The following is a 16908-nucleotide window of genomic DNA, read 5'->3' on the forward strand; positions in this document are numbered from 1 at the left end:
TCAATTGTTTTTCCATTTAACAAATGAAATTTTATAGAGAGCTATTAATAAAAGAAAAATAAACTTCTGTTTTCATATGATCAAAATTTATATCATTCTATGAAACACTATCAACTAAGATCAAGCACAGCTCTGGGGAAATTGCATTTTTTCAGTTACTGCTATGAAAGAGACATAAATTATCTAATAGTCCTACTTATAATCAGTTAGCTTAACCAATAATTCATCTGTTAAATTCCTGTAACATTCAAAGAATCCAAGGTGCTGCACTTGGTTTAGAAAGAAAAAGGCTTTGATTCCCACCTGCAAGGAATTTATAGCTTATTAGGCACTTGCGGTCACTTAATGGGAGTAAAATTTAGTCTTAGATACAAGGAGAAACTGATGAAATGAGAAGAGATCCTCGCTGTTAAAGGAAGAATTGAAGATAAAAGTCTATACCATCCCATAAAGTACCCTTGGGCTCAAATAGTGGGGACCATGATCACAGTCAGTTCAAGATCAAATATGCAGTGCTCAAGTTCTTCACAGAGTTTTGTGCCAGTAGGTGATCTCTCCTGTTCCACGGAACTATTAATGAGATGGTTAAAGATCTAAACAGAGGCTATATTCCATATACATGCATTTGTGCATAAATTCTACAAATATATATATATATAAATATTTACACACACATAAACAAATTACAACCTTATGGATAAACCTAAGTTCATTTGAAGAGCTCAACTTATATACCTACTGAGATAAGTTTTAAAGTACTGTCATGATTAAACATTCTACCCAGGTGTGGTAGACATGTTTATAATTCTAGCACTTGGGGTGATAATCAATCAGATTATGCATTTGAGGTCAGCCTGGGTTACAGAACAAGTTCCAGACCTGCCTGCTCTATATGAGACCCTGTCCAAAACTCCTGTCTCCAAATAAAAGGGCAGAAAGCATCTGAACAATGGCAGCCAAGGTTGTCTGTTGTCTTCCACACTCATAGACAAACACATGCAACTGCACACATATGCACCTGTGGGGTGGGCAATTCCATGGGAGATGGGAGATGTGGTCACATGTTTGAAAGATGAGGAGAGAACTAGCATAACTTGAATTACAAGGGTTTGTAGAGAAAACCAAGTTAGGTGCACGAACAGTTGCCACATTGCAAAGGACCTTGAGACTGGCCAAAAATTTTGTTTCATAATCTATGTACATAGACTTGTAGGCAGAAAATGCCTCAAAAGTTCCTGAATTCAGAATGACCTTATAAGAGTCATGTACCTGTAAGCCAGATACAGGATCAGGGTAATGTGACTTTGGAATAGAGACAGGGATGGGACTGAAGGGTAAGTATGAAAGACAATTTAAGATGTTATTGTTATAAAGTCCAGACAGGTGATAAAGAGGACCTGGCCTTGAAAGACAGCTGAAGGAATGAAAATGAGACACATTTTAAAGGTAGCATCTACATGTCATGGTGACTTAGATGTCTTGGATGAAGATGAATCAGCTATTCAACACTCTAACATTTTCCAGAAGTGGTTGAGGATAAGCACAAGGTTACAGAGGACTGAAAACATGCACAGCTTCTGGGTTTCTGGGTGCCTATCTAATATGCTGCATTATAGAATAAATACTCAGTGTTGATTTAAGAAATGAAACATATCCATTTTTATAAGAATTATCAGGTGATACCTAAAAATAAATCAAATTTTTCATTAGATTTTCCTGTGTCATTTCTGGTGGAGAAAGTTCACATGACAGAAAATTTAGTCTAGTGGCCAGTAATAATCTATGTGACAGATTATGAAAATAATGCTATGACATTACCAGGGTTTCATAATTAGCACTGAGATGCAAGCCTCTTGATAAATTCTAACCCATAGCATGCTAAAGGCTTCTTTGTATGGAGGGAGACATGCTGTTTTAGTTCTCCTACTGCATGTAAGAATCTCAATAGCTGATTCCTGCCTTCAGGAAAGGTGAACATTTCTCAAGATAAGACAGCACCATGCCAGGTGCAGTCTGTCCAAGTTAGGGTATATTAATCTCAAAAGAAGCCCAGAAAGAATCGTGTCCCCACATCACAAATTGGAAAGCAGAGTCACAGGGAGGTCATGTGACTAGCAGCATCCAGTCAGGCTTTTATCAACAGCTGCTATTTTGGTCACAGTATCTATATTGAAGGTCTGGACTCAGAACTGGAAAGGACCTTGAAAAGTCCTTATTCCCTATTCCTTGCTAAATTTTTAAGGAAACCAGGATAGAAATAAGGATCTTTCTTCAAGTGCGGGTTCAAAAGCTACACTAAAGATCATGCAAAACTGTCCTCAATACCCAGCAAGAGCTGGCATTTGAGCCTCCTAAGCAGAGGAAAGTGAGCTTTATTCTCTAGCCTTCATTTCCTATTCACTTGTAGGTGTAAAACTGATGGGGTGGTACAGGTTAGCTGCCAAAGAAATGAAAGCATTTACTCAGCTATAAGGTTCCACCACACTCAAATGTGAGGTATTTTAATCATTTCTCAGGTGAAATATCAACCATAGCCTTCTCTCACAACACAGACAGGCCTACCACTCAAATGGTTAAGGAAAGAAGAAATACTTTCTCAAGCCAGAATCGGAATCATTGGGAAGCTATGAGGCAAGTTATGTTGTAAAGCAGGGCTTTTTCCTACTGTCTTACTCAGAAAGGGCACTTTGTCCAGAAAGAAGGTGTAAGTCAAGGTAAAATGAAAAAAATATAAAGTACTCAAAGCATTAACCAGAGCAAATCCGCCTTCTTCCTACTTTGATTATAACATTGCAGAACTGCCTGTACAACAGTCAAAAACTGAAGTTTTCATTCTAAGCCTTATTTTTACTTTCTTTCAGCATTTGCTTTTTAAGCTAAAAAGTCTCTCATTCTTAGTACAATGAGGGCTTTTTTTTCTAAGTAATTAAAAACCAATTGTGTTTAAGCCTTTGGAGAGACTGGTTTTATACTGTATAACTCAGGATTTGGTTTCTAAAACCTCAAATTTAGCATCTCAAGGAAGAATAGTATCTATGGCATGTTTGAAAAAATGTTTTGAAATGAAGTGATGGGCACTTAAAAATAGAATTCAGAATGCACACAGCACTCTCTCATCTCTTTTCATTGGGGGAGGAGAGTGACACATCTGTACCATGCAGGCTGATTCTGCTGGGTGGGGCACCAGCAGAGCCACCATGAATGTGCAGTACTTTTTCCAAATGACAGACATCACATGGAACTAGAAATGACCAGCACATCTGGCTGACACCTTACCATGCAAGCCTTCCTTCCCTGTCCACTGCCCACATCTCTGGACATACTGCTGTGCTCACAGTCATCAATACATCCTGTCCAACTGTAAGAACTTTAATTCAGAACGCCTGTCCTCCACCTGGCCACTGTCACAGTGATTTTTAGCTAAATATCAGATTTAAGATCACTGAAATCAGAGAATGTAGGAATCTGTGGTCTATCCTTGAAGTCGAATACCAAATCATAAAATTCTCCTTCTAAGAAAGGCTATTTCAAAATTCAAATAATTAATCTATAGATGAAATTTTGGAAGATGACATACCTATCATTAATTACAGCTGGTTCCTGAAAAGTATGCTTGGCAAATTCATAATCAGGGATAAGAAAATTATATGGGTAACACAAATAATAAGAATGGCTTTAAGTATATTTTCCTAAATCTCTAAATGAATGTTCTGAGCAGCACCTACTTCCAAAACAAATCTGTTTCATAATTGTAATCATCAATCATCCATAGGAAGTGCCTTCAGGTTTTTTTTTTTTTTTTCAGTGCTCGAAAAACACTTGTTATATTATGATTTGCTCAGACAGTCCTTCACAGAGACCATGGGCAGTTGGCATCTCTCTACCTATTCTTCGAGTTCACATATATTACTGTACCAAAGAGGTTGGGTCACCAGGTCCTCTTTCAGGGAAGGGCTTACTACCAAGCTGTAGGGACGGTGGGCAGCTGACAGCCTCCTACTCTCAGTCAGCATGCTCAGCTTGTCTCTTCCTAAAGTGCGGCCTTCCTAGGGCAGCCAGCCTCCAGGTCCCAAGCCAAGCAGGGCCTTCCTCCAGAGCTCCTCCCTAGGCTGGATCAACTTGGATCACAGAATTCTTTGCCGTTTCTGCTTTCTAGCCTCTCTTTCACAACCATCTTTCTAATGAAGTGAGCATCTTGCTTCTAAATTCCCTCTCATTACCTGCTTCCAGAGAGCATAGCTTGCCACATGTCTTTCTCAGCTGTATTTCATCTCGTTTCCTCTCACCAAAACTCTGTGAAACACTGGCATTTTTCCAAATCCTGGAACTACTATGATACTTAAAGCACACTTTCCAACGTCTAGAGTTCACTTTATTTAATGAAAGAAGTAAATATATGTAGCTTTATCCCTGTATTCCGTACAATGGCACACAAAAGCAATCACTGAAAAGATCTTTGCTCTATGAAGAGTCAATGACACCTTGCCTATAAAATTACAAATACAGCATGTACTCAGCATGAATTAATTCAATATTATTGATTATCAAGTAGCTTCTACACATCAGGCACAGGTTGAAATGCAGTAAAGGGGCTCCTGGTGTAGAGGAGTTTGTATTCTGGAGATGAGACAATGAATAGATCAGTAACACAACAGAATGTGAAGAAAAGTAAAGTCTGTGAAGAAAAGTAAAGCAGGGTGAGAGGGAAGCACTGCATATGCACCTATTGTTTCAAAGTCCTGGGGAAGGAAGGTTTGCCGCAACCCATATATTGCTGTGCTTGTAGTCACATACACATTTAGCACATCAGTTTCCTTCATTGTATGTATCACTCTTGTAGTGGTTAAAATTCATCTAGATCAACTTTAGATAAATGGTACTTCTGTACTGAGTCCACCTGCTGCATTAAACATAAAATCTTAAATCTGTGTTACTAACCTATATAGCAATTCTGTCTTGGGAAAGAACAGCCTGAGCCATCATAAGCTGAAGTTAGTCACAGCTGTCTCAGGCAGATGGTTTTGGTGGGCAATAGTATAAGCCTGCCAGGTTTTTCAAATATGAAAGGGTTTTCTGTCTCATTAGTACTTCATGGCTGACCATCCACAAACACCTGGTGTTCAGGCTTCTCCCTCTGGGGAAACAGTCACATAGTTTAACTCCAAAGGACACACATTCTGTAATCTTTTCTATTTAGGTGATTCTTAAGGCACATGTGGAAGGAAAGCCCATTCTCATACAGCTTAATCACAATAAATTAGTGGCAGAAGCAAATTAAACTATTTTCATTCTTCTCAATATGCAAACTATTTTGTGCAGAGAGAATTTCACCTTCACAAGCCTCTATTTACTCCATTAATAGAAGTTAGTAGCATAAAGGAGTTTCCAAGAGTAGCTGTGGGTCCATCTCTACTTTGTGTTTATTTTAGGAGCAGGTGTCATCATCATCTCCAACACCCACATTGTACCAATATGAGTACCACAGAGCTCTTGCTCCAGGTAGGAATCTTAAACTCCATCACACCCACCATGAAACAGAAAGGGGAAAAGACTTGAACTTTGAAGAAACATTTTAAATTCAGTAGTATAATTTATTAGCTTTTAAAAATTTAAATTATCATGAGGTTATGAATTTTAATGTTTATATATTAAAAATAACATTTATACAATACTTCACAAAACCAGTAAGTAAAATAATTTGAAAGTTATGGTCTGTAAAATTAAGGTATTATTATAATTGGAGCTTACTCATTTGGATATAAATGTTAACATTATTTTATATAATTTTAATGGATCAATAACAATCCCTTCATTCATTTAAAAAGTATTTATTCAGTACTTCCTGTTTTACATCATGAGAAATATAAAAAAGGACAATTATCCTTGTTATGAAGGAACTTACAAATCATATTTGAGAGGGGAATGTGGGGGAAAGATTGGTAATGAATTTAGCCAACATGCGGTGAACATTTTTTATGTGATAGACAATACTGTTATAATGCTTTATATATAACTCCCTTAATCATAAAAATCTTATGAAATTGTTAATATTTTCATTTTACTGATGAAGAAAATAAAACTCAAGAAGTTTAGAAATTTTCCCAAGGTTAGAATCCTAGTAAGTTCTAAAGTCACACAGGTGAGCAAGTCAGTCACAGTACTATAGTTCACTTCAAGTCAGGTAACACTTGCGCGCACTTACACACACACACACACAGAGGTGATAACTACTGAAAATTAACAGTAAATAATATATACAGAGATCATCTGGAGTAGATCAGGGAAGTTTTCATATAAAACAAAATCTAGAATCAAACTTGTTTTGAGGATTTAAACAAGAATAATCAAGGACAAATAGGAATATATTATATCTGCACTTCCTTCAAGGTACATAGTAGTATAGACTTTATTGAAATGTAACAAACACATAAAAATGCAAAAATTCCATGTGTACATTTGCAGTAGCTTGTTGGCAGCACGCTCTTATAGACTAGATTTATTTCATAATTAAAACAAAGGGAAAAACCTGTCTTAAAGTAATATCTGACTAAATAGAAATTTATTTTATTTTAAAGAAATATAATTTAAGTATTTTCCTACAAATAAAAACATTCATTCATGGGTATTTTAATGGAAAATAATTTTAAATAACTTATAGCTTTCTATAATTAAAGATGCCGTCAGGCAAATAAATTGTTTTCAGTTTGTAGTAGGAGCAGTATGTTGATTTTCCACACTAGATGTGGGAGGCCACCCCACTCACCCTTATGGATATTTATATTTGTTATAACTGTAGCATTTTGTATGTAGGAAGACAAATTCCAAAACTATTTTGCAAGTGGCACACAAAACAATGTCTGACAAATGGTTTCTATTCATTTGGTTTGCAACAGAACACACAAGCTGATGGTTGTTGATCCCTGGTTTATCCAATGACACTTACCGAGCGATAGGTCTGAGCCTTTAAAACGTTGAGATCAATAAAGTTTTCCTCATTATCTGTCTCGTCTTCCTTTGAAAAACAAAAATATTTTAAATTTATCAAAATTATAATTGAAATATATATTTCCAACTCATATACATAAAATACAGAGTTGTGCTAAGCTTACTATAAAGACTAACTCAGTAAAGCATATTTAAAAGCCTAATAAATATGCATAGAGTAGAACACATTATTAACAGCTCCTATGTTCTTTGAAGTTCTGATGGTGCTATTTAAATAGGGCCTTTTTTGCAGACATCAACAAAGGAGGAGAGAAAAAAAGGAGGGGGAAGAGCAACTGCAGAGCACAGAGAAACATGAAATCGGAAGGGAAGTCCCACGTGGCCCATTCGAACAGTGGCGGGAGCTTGTGGAAATTCTGAGCAACAAGACTGAAGGGACAAACAGGAAAGGCTGAAGGACACAGCACAGCTTCACGTGTTCCAGGGACTAACTATATGGTGTACTTAAAATAGTTTACATTTATGTGTCTGTGTCTGTCGTGTATATACATGCCACATGTGTGTGGATACCCACAAAGGCCAAAAGAGGGCATCCGGTCTCCTGGAGGTGGAGTTACAGGCAGCTGTGAGCTACCTGATGTGGGTGCTGGGGACTGACCTCTGATCCTGTGGAATAGCAAGTGCTCTCTACTGTTGAGCCATCTCTCCAACCCTGACCATGCACTTTTTACATCTTTTGTGTGTTCAAGCTTAATAAGGGAAATGATTAACAGCAATGCTTGGTGTATGGACCTCACATCCACTTAAAAGGGTAATTCAGGGAGACTCCTGACTGGTCCTAATCCGTGGAGCACCTAGTTGTGGGGTTGTGGGGCTATGGGAAGGAGGAAGACCTCTGAGAGGCAATCTGCTCCCTAATCTTCAGAAAATACAAAGCAGGCCCTACTAGCACACAAAGCAAACATGAGCTTCCCTTTCTCTCCAAATGTCACTGTGGTGACAAGCGACACAGAAGATGAGACAAATTTAACTAGAATACTTCAATCTTAAGGACGCTGGGCATCCTAACAATGCCAAGAGAGCTTGGTCCTCAAGTCATATGATCTTGTAAACAAACAAGGAAGCAAACAAACAAACCAAAAAGTGAGTGTTGACTGGTTAACACTTTCACAAATAGAACTGTTCAAGGCTGCACTGGTAGATTTCAAAGACAATCCTTACCTTCAGACTTGAGAAACATGTAAGCCCTTAGTTCTCAAACTGGTTCTGAGACCACTGACATTAGCATCACTTGGGAATTTGTTAGAATGCAAATTCTAAAGTTCTATTCCAGATCAGTTCAGAAGCTCTGAGAGTGGGGTCATTAGGTAAGATATGAGAAGTGGAAACTTTTAGTAATATCTGGAACAGTACAAATACAGACTATACACTCAGGCAATATTTTCTTGAAGTGGAGAGTAATGGAGCACACTAGTACAGGCAAAACTGATTTGTTTACATATTAAGTCAAGCAAATATGCACACTTTGGAAAAGCGGCTTAGCCTAGTCTGTGTTTGTACTACTTAACAACCTGAGTACGTCATTAAAATGACAATGACAATGCTGGTAGGAGAGGAAATAATGTTATGATGCTTTTACGTAGATGATCAACAAATATTTGTACTCCCTTGAACACTAACAAGAAAAAGCTTTAATAGTGGGTATCAACATGAATCATCTAGTATATGGTGCTGTTTCTCCTGTAACCAGGACTCACAGGTCCAGGAATGGAGGGGTTCAAGTGGGCGTGGCACCATTATTTCTAGTAACTCACTAGCAAAATCTTTGCTTCTGGTTCATGTGACCTTATTCCCTTATCCTACAGGTCGTAGTTCCAGATGGAAAAATGTTTCTACTAGCAGACACGAGAGTGACTCTACTGAACTAGATATTAGCAATATTACTTGGCCACTTTGGGTTCCTCATACTTCTGAATCAACAGAAAAGAGGAGAGTTAGTGTGCTGGCTAGAATGATTGATCCTGGCTGCCTGGGGAAATCAGACTACCACTCTACAATAGAGGTATGAAGAGTAAGTCTGGGGTCCAGGCAGTCTTTTGGAGAATTTTTTGGTACTGTCCTGTGGTTAAGGTCGATGGAAAACCATAATGACCAAATCAGGCAAGACCTTTGATGGCCCAGACCCTTTAAGAGTGAAGGTTTGGGTCACTCCAGGTAAAAAAGCCCAATAGGCTGAGGTGCTTGCTATTGGCAAAGGGAATACAGAATGGGCAGTGAATGAAAGTAGTTAAACAGGCTATAACTACGAGATCAGATGGAAATAATGATTGCATTGTCATGTGTATTTGTTTAGTATTTTACTATGAATATATATTTGTAAACATTTGTTTTCTTTCCTTCTTTATCCTTTTAACATAAAATGTAAGATATGTTGACTCTTGTCATTATGCCATTTTTACATCAAAGCACTAAGTTTCAAGATACCAAAGAGAATAGACATCACTCACGGATTTTACCTTGTTTTTCGGAGAAGAGGTAACCTTTATTTTAAGTAGGAAAACTGTTACCATGCTAGGGAGACTATGATTATGCTATTGTCTTTATTTGAAAATTACATATGATTTAAAAGGATGTTAATATGTGCCAAGCTGATGGAATGTGATGGTTAATTCAATGTGTTAATTCGACTTGGCATAGCATGCTGAGATATTTGGTTAAATATTATTTGGAATGTGCTCTGAGGATTGCCTTTCCCAATGTGGCTGGGTCTCATTCAACCTATGTAAAGTCCAAGTAGAATGAGCTCGCTGACAGAATTTACTCTTTGTGCCTTTCTTTGTAACAGTACATCAGTCTTCTTGTTTGTGGCATAAAATTCAGAAGGAAACTTATGCTACAGGCATCTCCTTAGGGTCTTCCATTCACACTGGAACTACACCATCAGCTCTCCCAAGTCTAGCTTGTCAAATGCAGATCTGGGACTTTCAGCCCCATAATGACGTGGTCAATTTCCTATAAAAACTTTCTCTCAGCCAATCCTGTAGTATAAGGCTATAATTCCACTAAATCAGGAGACTGAGGCAGGAGTATCAAAGTTTAAATGCTGACTGAGCTACATAGTGAGTTCAAGGTCAGCCTAAGCCTGAGTAAATTAGAATAATCCTTTCTCAAAATACAAAGGTGCTGAAGCTCAGCTCAAAAAATACTTGCCTGGCACTTGTGAGGCTCTGGATTAACACTTCAAGGATAGAAAAAAAATCTTTCTCTCTAAAGGGCTATGTCTCCTACTGGTTCTAGAGGATCTAAACTAATACATAGAAAAAGGACTTAGCTTACTAAATATTATGAAAAAAACATTCAAAATGAATTCAAATATAAACAGGTTAAGAAGTAAAGGTTTTAAAGTAAGTTAGGATTCCCAATAATTTATCTCAGTAATTCAGAAGGCAAAATTTCTTACCACATTCTTGTGTAATTTGCACCTTAATTCTCTCTCTTCCTGCTGGTTACTAAGGATATGATTACATAAAACAGATGAGAATACTCTGTCATTACCAATTTAAAAATAATAATTACCAGTGTGACTTATTTTTATCTGGCTAGTTTAAAACTAAAGGTTTCTAGTTTCTCGAGGATAATAGCCTAAGCTTATCAGAAATTTCCTTTGCCATCCTTGAGCCACCCTAAAAACCCAGTGACAGGATCAATAGACACCATACAAGGCTTTGGGTACTAACCCAGCTTACTTCAGCAAGGAGGATGGAGAAGGAAGAGAGGGTCTCAGAATAACATGGTGATGATAAGGAAGAAAAGAAAGAAAGCCAAGGGACATGAGGAAAAGAAAGGGCTTCAAGGCTTCTTCAGAGGCACCTTGCCAGGGAGGCCTGCAGTGGTCTTTACCTCATGGCTGGGAAGAAAAGTGTGCAGAGGCGGCTTCCTAGTTTATTTTTCTAATTTTATAACCTCAATAATTCTGCTTTCATCTTTAAAAGATTCTAAGACAAAAATTAACTATATTTTGTTTGTTTGTTTTTGTTTTTGAGACAGGGTTTCCTTGTAGCCCCAGATATCCTGGAACTGGCTATGTAGACCAGGCTGGCCCTTGATCACAGATTCACTTGCCTCTGCTTCCTAAGTGTTGGGATTAAAGGTGTGTGCCAAAGTTACACAATATCCAGAGATTTTACCATCAAACGCTCAAAGAAAACCTGCTATGCACCAAGTCCTGCACAAAAACTAGAACAATGCACAAAATCAGCCATGCCTTCTGTCTTCATATTTTTTTCCCCTGATGAGTAAAGACTTTTTTTCTCCCTTTGAATAGTACTTTCATGTTACATCTTTGAAGTTAAATGTTGGTTTACTAGGATCAAGTATCTACTGATAAACTAATAAGTACTTATTTACAAAGATAACGGAATTATCGAAGTAAATAGATGAAAACTTGGCCATATCTCAGGACTTAATTTCTGAGTTTGAATGGAAAATCTGTTGAAGAAGAAAATCTGAATTTAAAAATGCTCTAATTTAGCCCGGCGTGGTGGCGCACGCCTTTAATCCCAGCACTCAGGAGGCAGAGGCTGGTGGATCTCTGTGAGTTCAAGGCCAGCCTGGTCTACATAATGAGTTCCAGGACAGCTGGGGCTACAGAGAGACCTTGTCTCAAAAAGACCAAAAAAAAAAAAAAGCTCCAATTTATCATCCCAGTTTATCTTAAAATACACTCCCTCTTACTTAGAAACTCTGGTTTTCTGTTTCTAGGATGACACAGAGCATCTTCCTGGCCTTGAGCTTTTGAACACGTTGAACTTCCAGAGCTTTGCCTACCGCCTGCTGTACAACAGGCTTCCATAAGCATGTGCAGAATCAATGAACAAATTTTTGCCTTCACTTTTAAAATTATCACATTAAAAATATTTAATGCCTTGTTAGTGCCATAGACAGCTCATCATCTCTCATAAAAATATTTGTTTTAAACTGACTAGTTTACAGTTGTCTGGATTGAGAACGTGGGGCCAGTCTGAGCTATACAGGGAGTTTTCCAGGACAACCTGGCTACTAAGTAAGACCCTGCCTCAGAAAACAAGTAGCAAAGTCATGTAGAGTCATGTATTTTATACATGGTTAAAAGTATTCCTTTACACTGCTGATAAAATACACATTAAAAAATTTGAAAACACAAAAACTTATTAAAAAGAACCATTCATAATGCTTCTATCCATTTCTCTCTCTCTCTCTCTCTCTCTCTCTCTCTCTCTCTCTCTTTTGTCATTTTGAGACAGGGTTTTCCTATAGCCACAGCTGGCATGCAACTCACTATGGAGACCAGGCTGTCCTAGATCTCATAGAGATCAGGCTACCTCTGCCCTCCCAAGTGTGGAGACTAAAAGCATGCTCCACCTCATGGCTTCTTCTATCCATTTGTAACTAATGCTAATATGCTGGTATTTTTCTTTTGTTTTTTATAATATATTTTAAATACTTATGGTCATGATGAGAGTTAACTGTAACAGAAAATATAAATTGTCATCCTCCTATCACTGTTTATAAATAAATAAGCTCTAAAATATTCTATTTAGCTATAATCTAATTTATTTATTTATTTATTTTTATTTTTGTTGTTTTGTCTTTGTTTTATTTTGTTTTGAGACAGGGTCTCCCTATAGCCCCAGATGTCCTGGAACTTATCTTGAAATGGGTTTGAAATGTTACATCGGGAGCTTTCAATACAAGGGTTCTTTCACTCATGGTACTGTTCTACAGAGTTGTGTTGGGGACCCCTGTTGTTTGGGTTGCAGTCTCTCCATGTCCGGATAGCCTAAGGGGCTCAGAATTTTTATGCAGAGACTCCCCTTTCTAGCAGGGCGCCTTCTGCTCTCTTCCTGGCTCACCTTTGAAGTGCCCGTCACAGATACATGACCTCTGGCACAGAAACTACCAGGTTTTAATCAGGCATTGTCTGACAGCCTGATAGAAGCCCACCGCCACATGTAAATGGGGCATCCTAGGAGCACCTATCAACTAAGGCTTTTGCTACTGCCTCCACACTATAAATCTTCTGGTTTCACCCCAATAAAACGGAGCTGTATCACTGAACTTGTCTGGAGCTGTATCTGTGTCTCACTGCGCCTATGATACAATCTCCCTGGAGGGGGCTGTACATAATAACCACTCGGGAAGATCTTGCTTTAGCCGTTCCTGCATCTCCCCTCGTGATCCGGTGGCCAACGGATAGTGCACAGAGGGAGTGCCCGGCAGCTTGGAAGAGAACCCGCCCGGCAGCTGACAGCGATTGCAGAGTCGCCAGCGCCTGGTAGCTGCGGAGAGCCAGGGACCCGCACAGCAACGCGGTGCGTGAAATCCGCGCACCCCAGCCAAGAGCTGGAGTAGCAGCGCGTAACCCGCCGCACCACAGCAACACCACACCAGACCCTAATTTATTTTTTTACTTTAAATATTAAATAAATCAGCGATTAGCACCTTTACAGTTTATACTAGCTTTAACTGAAATATAGAATACATAATCTATTTGGATCAATGCATTTCTAGTTCTAAGAAAGAATCACTGTGAGAAATCAACTCTTTTGTTCCTATTGTCTTACTAGCATGGTCAGTTGTAGAGACTTCATCACTTAGCTTCATAGCATGCACAGGAAATTAAGTACAGAAAAGATGCAGGTGGAGCCAAACAAATAATGTTGGTCACTTACAAGCATCTTAAGAAAATTTCAATGGGGTAGTATTCATCTTAATTTGAGAAATTTAAAGGAATTCCTTAAACAGTGTTCTTGAAAAGGAGAATGCATTAATTGTAAATTCTTAGAGCTTTTTATTGCTTTGCTTTTGTTTTGTTGAAATAAGGTCTTGACGTGGCCCAAACTGTCTTAGAACTTGCTATGTAGAAGACACTGACCTTGAATTTGAGATTCTTCAATCTCTATCTCCTAAATACTGGGATTACAGGTGTGCACCACCATATACAGCCAAAGATGAATTGAGTGTTATTTTTCTATTCTAATTCTTTATTAGTTATGCTTTATTTAAGATCATGAATAGTTGTTAATAAAATATTATTCATATAAATAGTGGTATATACTTATTACAGATTAAGAACTTCTGCTTAAATTGATTAAAGAGCATGAACACTAACTTAACAAAAGGTTTGAAGGACTGATAATAGCAATGCATTTAGAAACAATTAAAATATTCCAGAAAAAAATGGAAGTGGGGGAATTAAGAGAAGGGAAGGAAGCCAAGGGCAAAGCTATAAGATGGTTCATACTCACCACAAATTCTTCATCTACTTTACTTAATGTTAATTCTGCATCATCTTCTGGAACAGTCTCTTCTTCTAATTCTTCCACTGGGTATAATGGTCTAAAAGAATGAGATTTAGTATGAGTAATGAAATTTTAGTAAGACAAAATTGTATACTGGGAACATTAAAGATCTTTTTGGCTCTGACGTTTTCTTCCTGAAATTTTCAATGTAAAAAAGCAAAAACAAAAATATGTACCTCCACATTTAATAAATACATTTACAATATGACTATATATAGTTATCCAACCCATATACACCTATATACACACACATAACTAACCCATGACATATATTCATGATATTTCACCAAACATAGTACTATAATTACATGGTGAGATACATGAGGTCTGGTGGGGAGGGCATGGATGAGGGAAGAGATCTAAATTTGATTAAGAACTGTTGTATGAAATATACAAAAGCTCAATAAAAATATTTTCAAAAACAAAAATAAATTTAAAAATATATATAGGGCTGGAGAAATGGCTCAGCAGTTAAGAGTACCGGCTGCTCTTGCAGAGGATCCAGGTTCGATTCCCAGCACCCACATGATGGCTAATAAAATATTTAAAATAACAAAAAATATTCCAGGAGAAAGTAAAATACTTATTAAGAGAGAGTAGATTATTTACATGAATGTAATTACATATATGTTAATATCCTAACAGGGAATAATATATACCTCTTCCTCCAGAAGTTTGCACTGATCTAGAATTCACTCCTGAGTCATGTTTTACTTCATGGAATTTTCTACATTCCAACCTATCAATAATCCAAATTTTCAAAAGATGAATTTATATGTTTTTAATCATAATTTACATGAATTAATAGTTTCTGATTTCATTTATTGAACATATGTGATACAGCAATTACTATGCTAAGTACCATAGAGTACATATGGAAATTCAAGATTTGTGGTAACAAAGACACACCTGTAAACAAATGATTTTTATACTATACAAACATAAGCAAAGCATTTCAGGTAAGCGGACAGGCAATGGAAGCTGTCAAGAAGGCTGGTGGCTTCTTTAGTGTCACCCTTTCCCAGCCACTAAGCAAAGGGAAACAGCTCCCATTCGGTACTATAATTTCTATTCTATCTTATACGTGGAGGCTCTCAGTTCCTTGACACACATACTACAGCTGCGGGTTTTAAGTAAATGTAGGCACAAAGAGAACTTTAAAAAGTTTTCGTAAACTGGCAAGAATGCAGTCACAGTTCAGCCATTAATAACCACATATGAACAGGAAGAGGCACAAACCTAGCTAATGCTACCTCAGAACTGGAGGTACTGTCTTTTGTCTAGAGTGAGTTTTCTTCATCTCTGTGCCATTTTCAGTTTAGAACAGTCAGTTCTTGTCAATTTAATTAACCAGCTCTGTACTTCAGAAAAATAACAATGCTAGCACATAAAATTAATACTATCTGTGGGGCAATAATTACCTTTTCCAAGTAAAACCAATATACTTTAGTGCTTCTTCAGCTAAACAATCAAGAACATAGCATATGTGCTCTCCATAGCCAGACTTTAACTTTGAAGGGGGAAAATCTGCAGTCCGCCCCTGAAAAGATAAGCAAGGAATCATTCAAGTTAGTTATATTCCAAATGTCAAGATGTTTTCAGCAAAGAACTCTGGAACACATGTATCATTGTTCTGGTTTGCAAATGATTTAAAAAGTAGATGGGCGTGGTGGCGCACCCCTGTAGTCCCAGCACTTGGGAGGCAGAGGCAGGCGGATCTCTGTGAGTTCAAGGCCAGCCTGGTCTACATAGTGAGTTCCAGGACAGCTGGGGCTACAGGGAGACCCTGTCTCAAAAAGACAAAAAAAAAAACAAAACAAAAAACAAAAAACTATAATTATATTGCTTCTTAGAAAGATATCTTGTCTTTTTAATCCATTGATACACTTTAAAAAAAAAAAAAAGGAAAATACTGATAATTTTTTTTCTTTTTTTTTTTTCCTTTTTCTTTTATGTGTATGTGTGTAGTGCCTGCATGTAGGTAAGTGCACCCTTGTCATGCAATGCCCACAGAGGTCAGAAGAGGCTGTCAGATCCCCTGGAACTGGAGTTATGGATAGTTGTTAGCTGCCATGTGGGTGCTGAGATTCGAACCTGGGCCTTCTGCAAGAACAACCAGAGTTCTTAACCGCTGAGCCATCTCTCCAGCCCCAGATACATTATTTTTAAAAGTATCAAATTAAAGGCAATGGCATCATAGCAGCAAAACAAATCACTGATCTCCTTGAGGTGAGAAAAAGCAATAAAACTACCTGCTGGGTAAAATATATTTTTTAAACCAGTATGTTTTAAGGACACTGTGATTCATTAGTCAAAAATTAATAATATATAACAAAAAATGCCTAGTGCCTGTCTCTAGCAAAGTCAGAAATGAAAGTATAACTGACATCCAGCATCATGTCCTCTTAAATCAGAGTTCCTTTTCAAATTACAGGGTTTCAACTTTGTAACTCTTATTCTTTCAGGGAAAGAACTAACCACCTGTGAATTTACTTCTGAGACTTACTAAAATTAAGAAAAATGTAACTACTCTGGAAAAAGAGGGTGATATTCATGTCAAAATACCAAACATTCTGAGATTTTCTTGAAAACAAATTTAGAGATAGTGATATGCAATATATAT

The 16908-nt window shown here is 37.5% G+C and overlaps 1 protein-coding gene across 1 annotated transcript in view; it reads right to left on the minus strand.

The window, feature by feature from the left end:
- The window catches only part of Ift57 (intraflagellar transport 57), a 61714-nt gene that overhangs the window by 41868 nt on the left and 2938 nt on the right, over window positions 1-16908 (minus strand). The window contains exons 3-5 of the mRNA XM_008841424.3: window positions 15707-15825; window positions 14232-14322; window positions 6944-7012 (exon numbers count right to left, since the gene is read on the minus strand). Of these exons, the coding sequence (XP_008839646.1) occupies window positions 6944-7012; window positions 14232-14322; window positions 15707-15825 (279 nt within the window). The remainder of the gene's footprint in view (window positions 1-6943; window positions 7013-14231; window positions 14323-15706; window positions 15826-16908) is intronic.

Source organism: Nannospalax galili, unplaced genomic scaffold (genome assembly GCF_000622305.1).
Source record: "Nannospalax galili isolate Female #2095 unplaced genomic scaffold, S.galili_v1.0 scaffold261, whole genome shotgun sequence".
In the NCBI taxonomy this organism is placed as follows: domain Eukaryota; kingdom Metazoa; phylum Chordata; class Mammalia; order Rodentia; family Spalacidae; genus Nannospalax; species Nannospalax galili.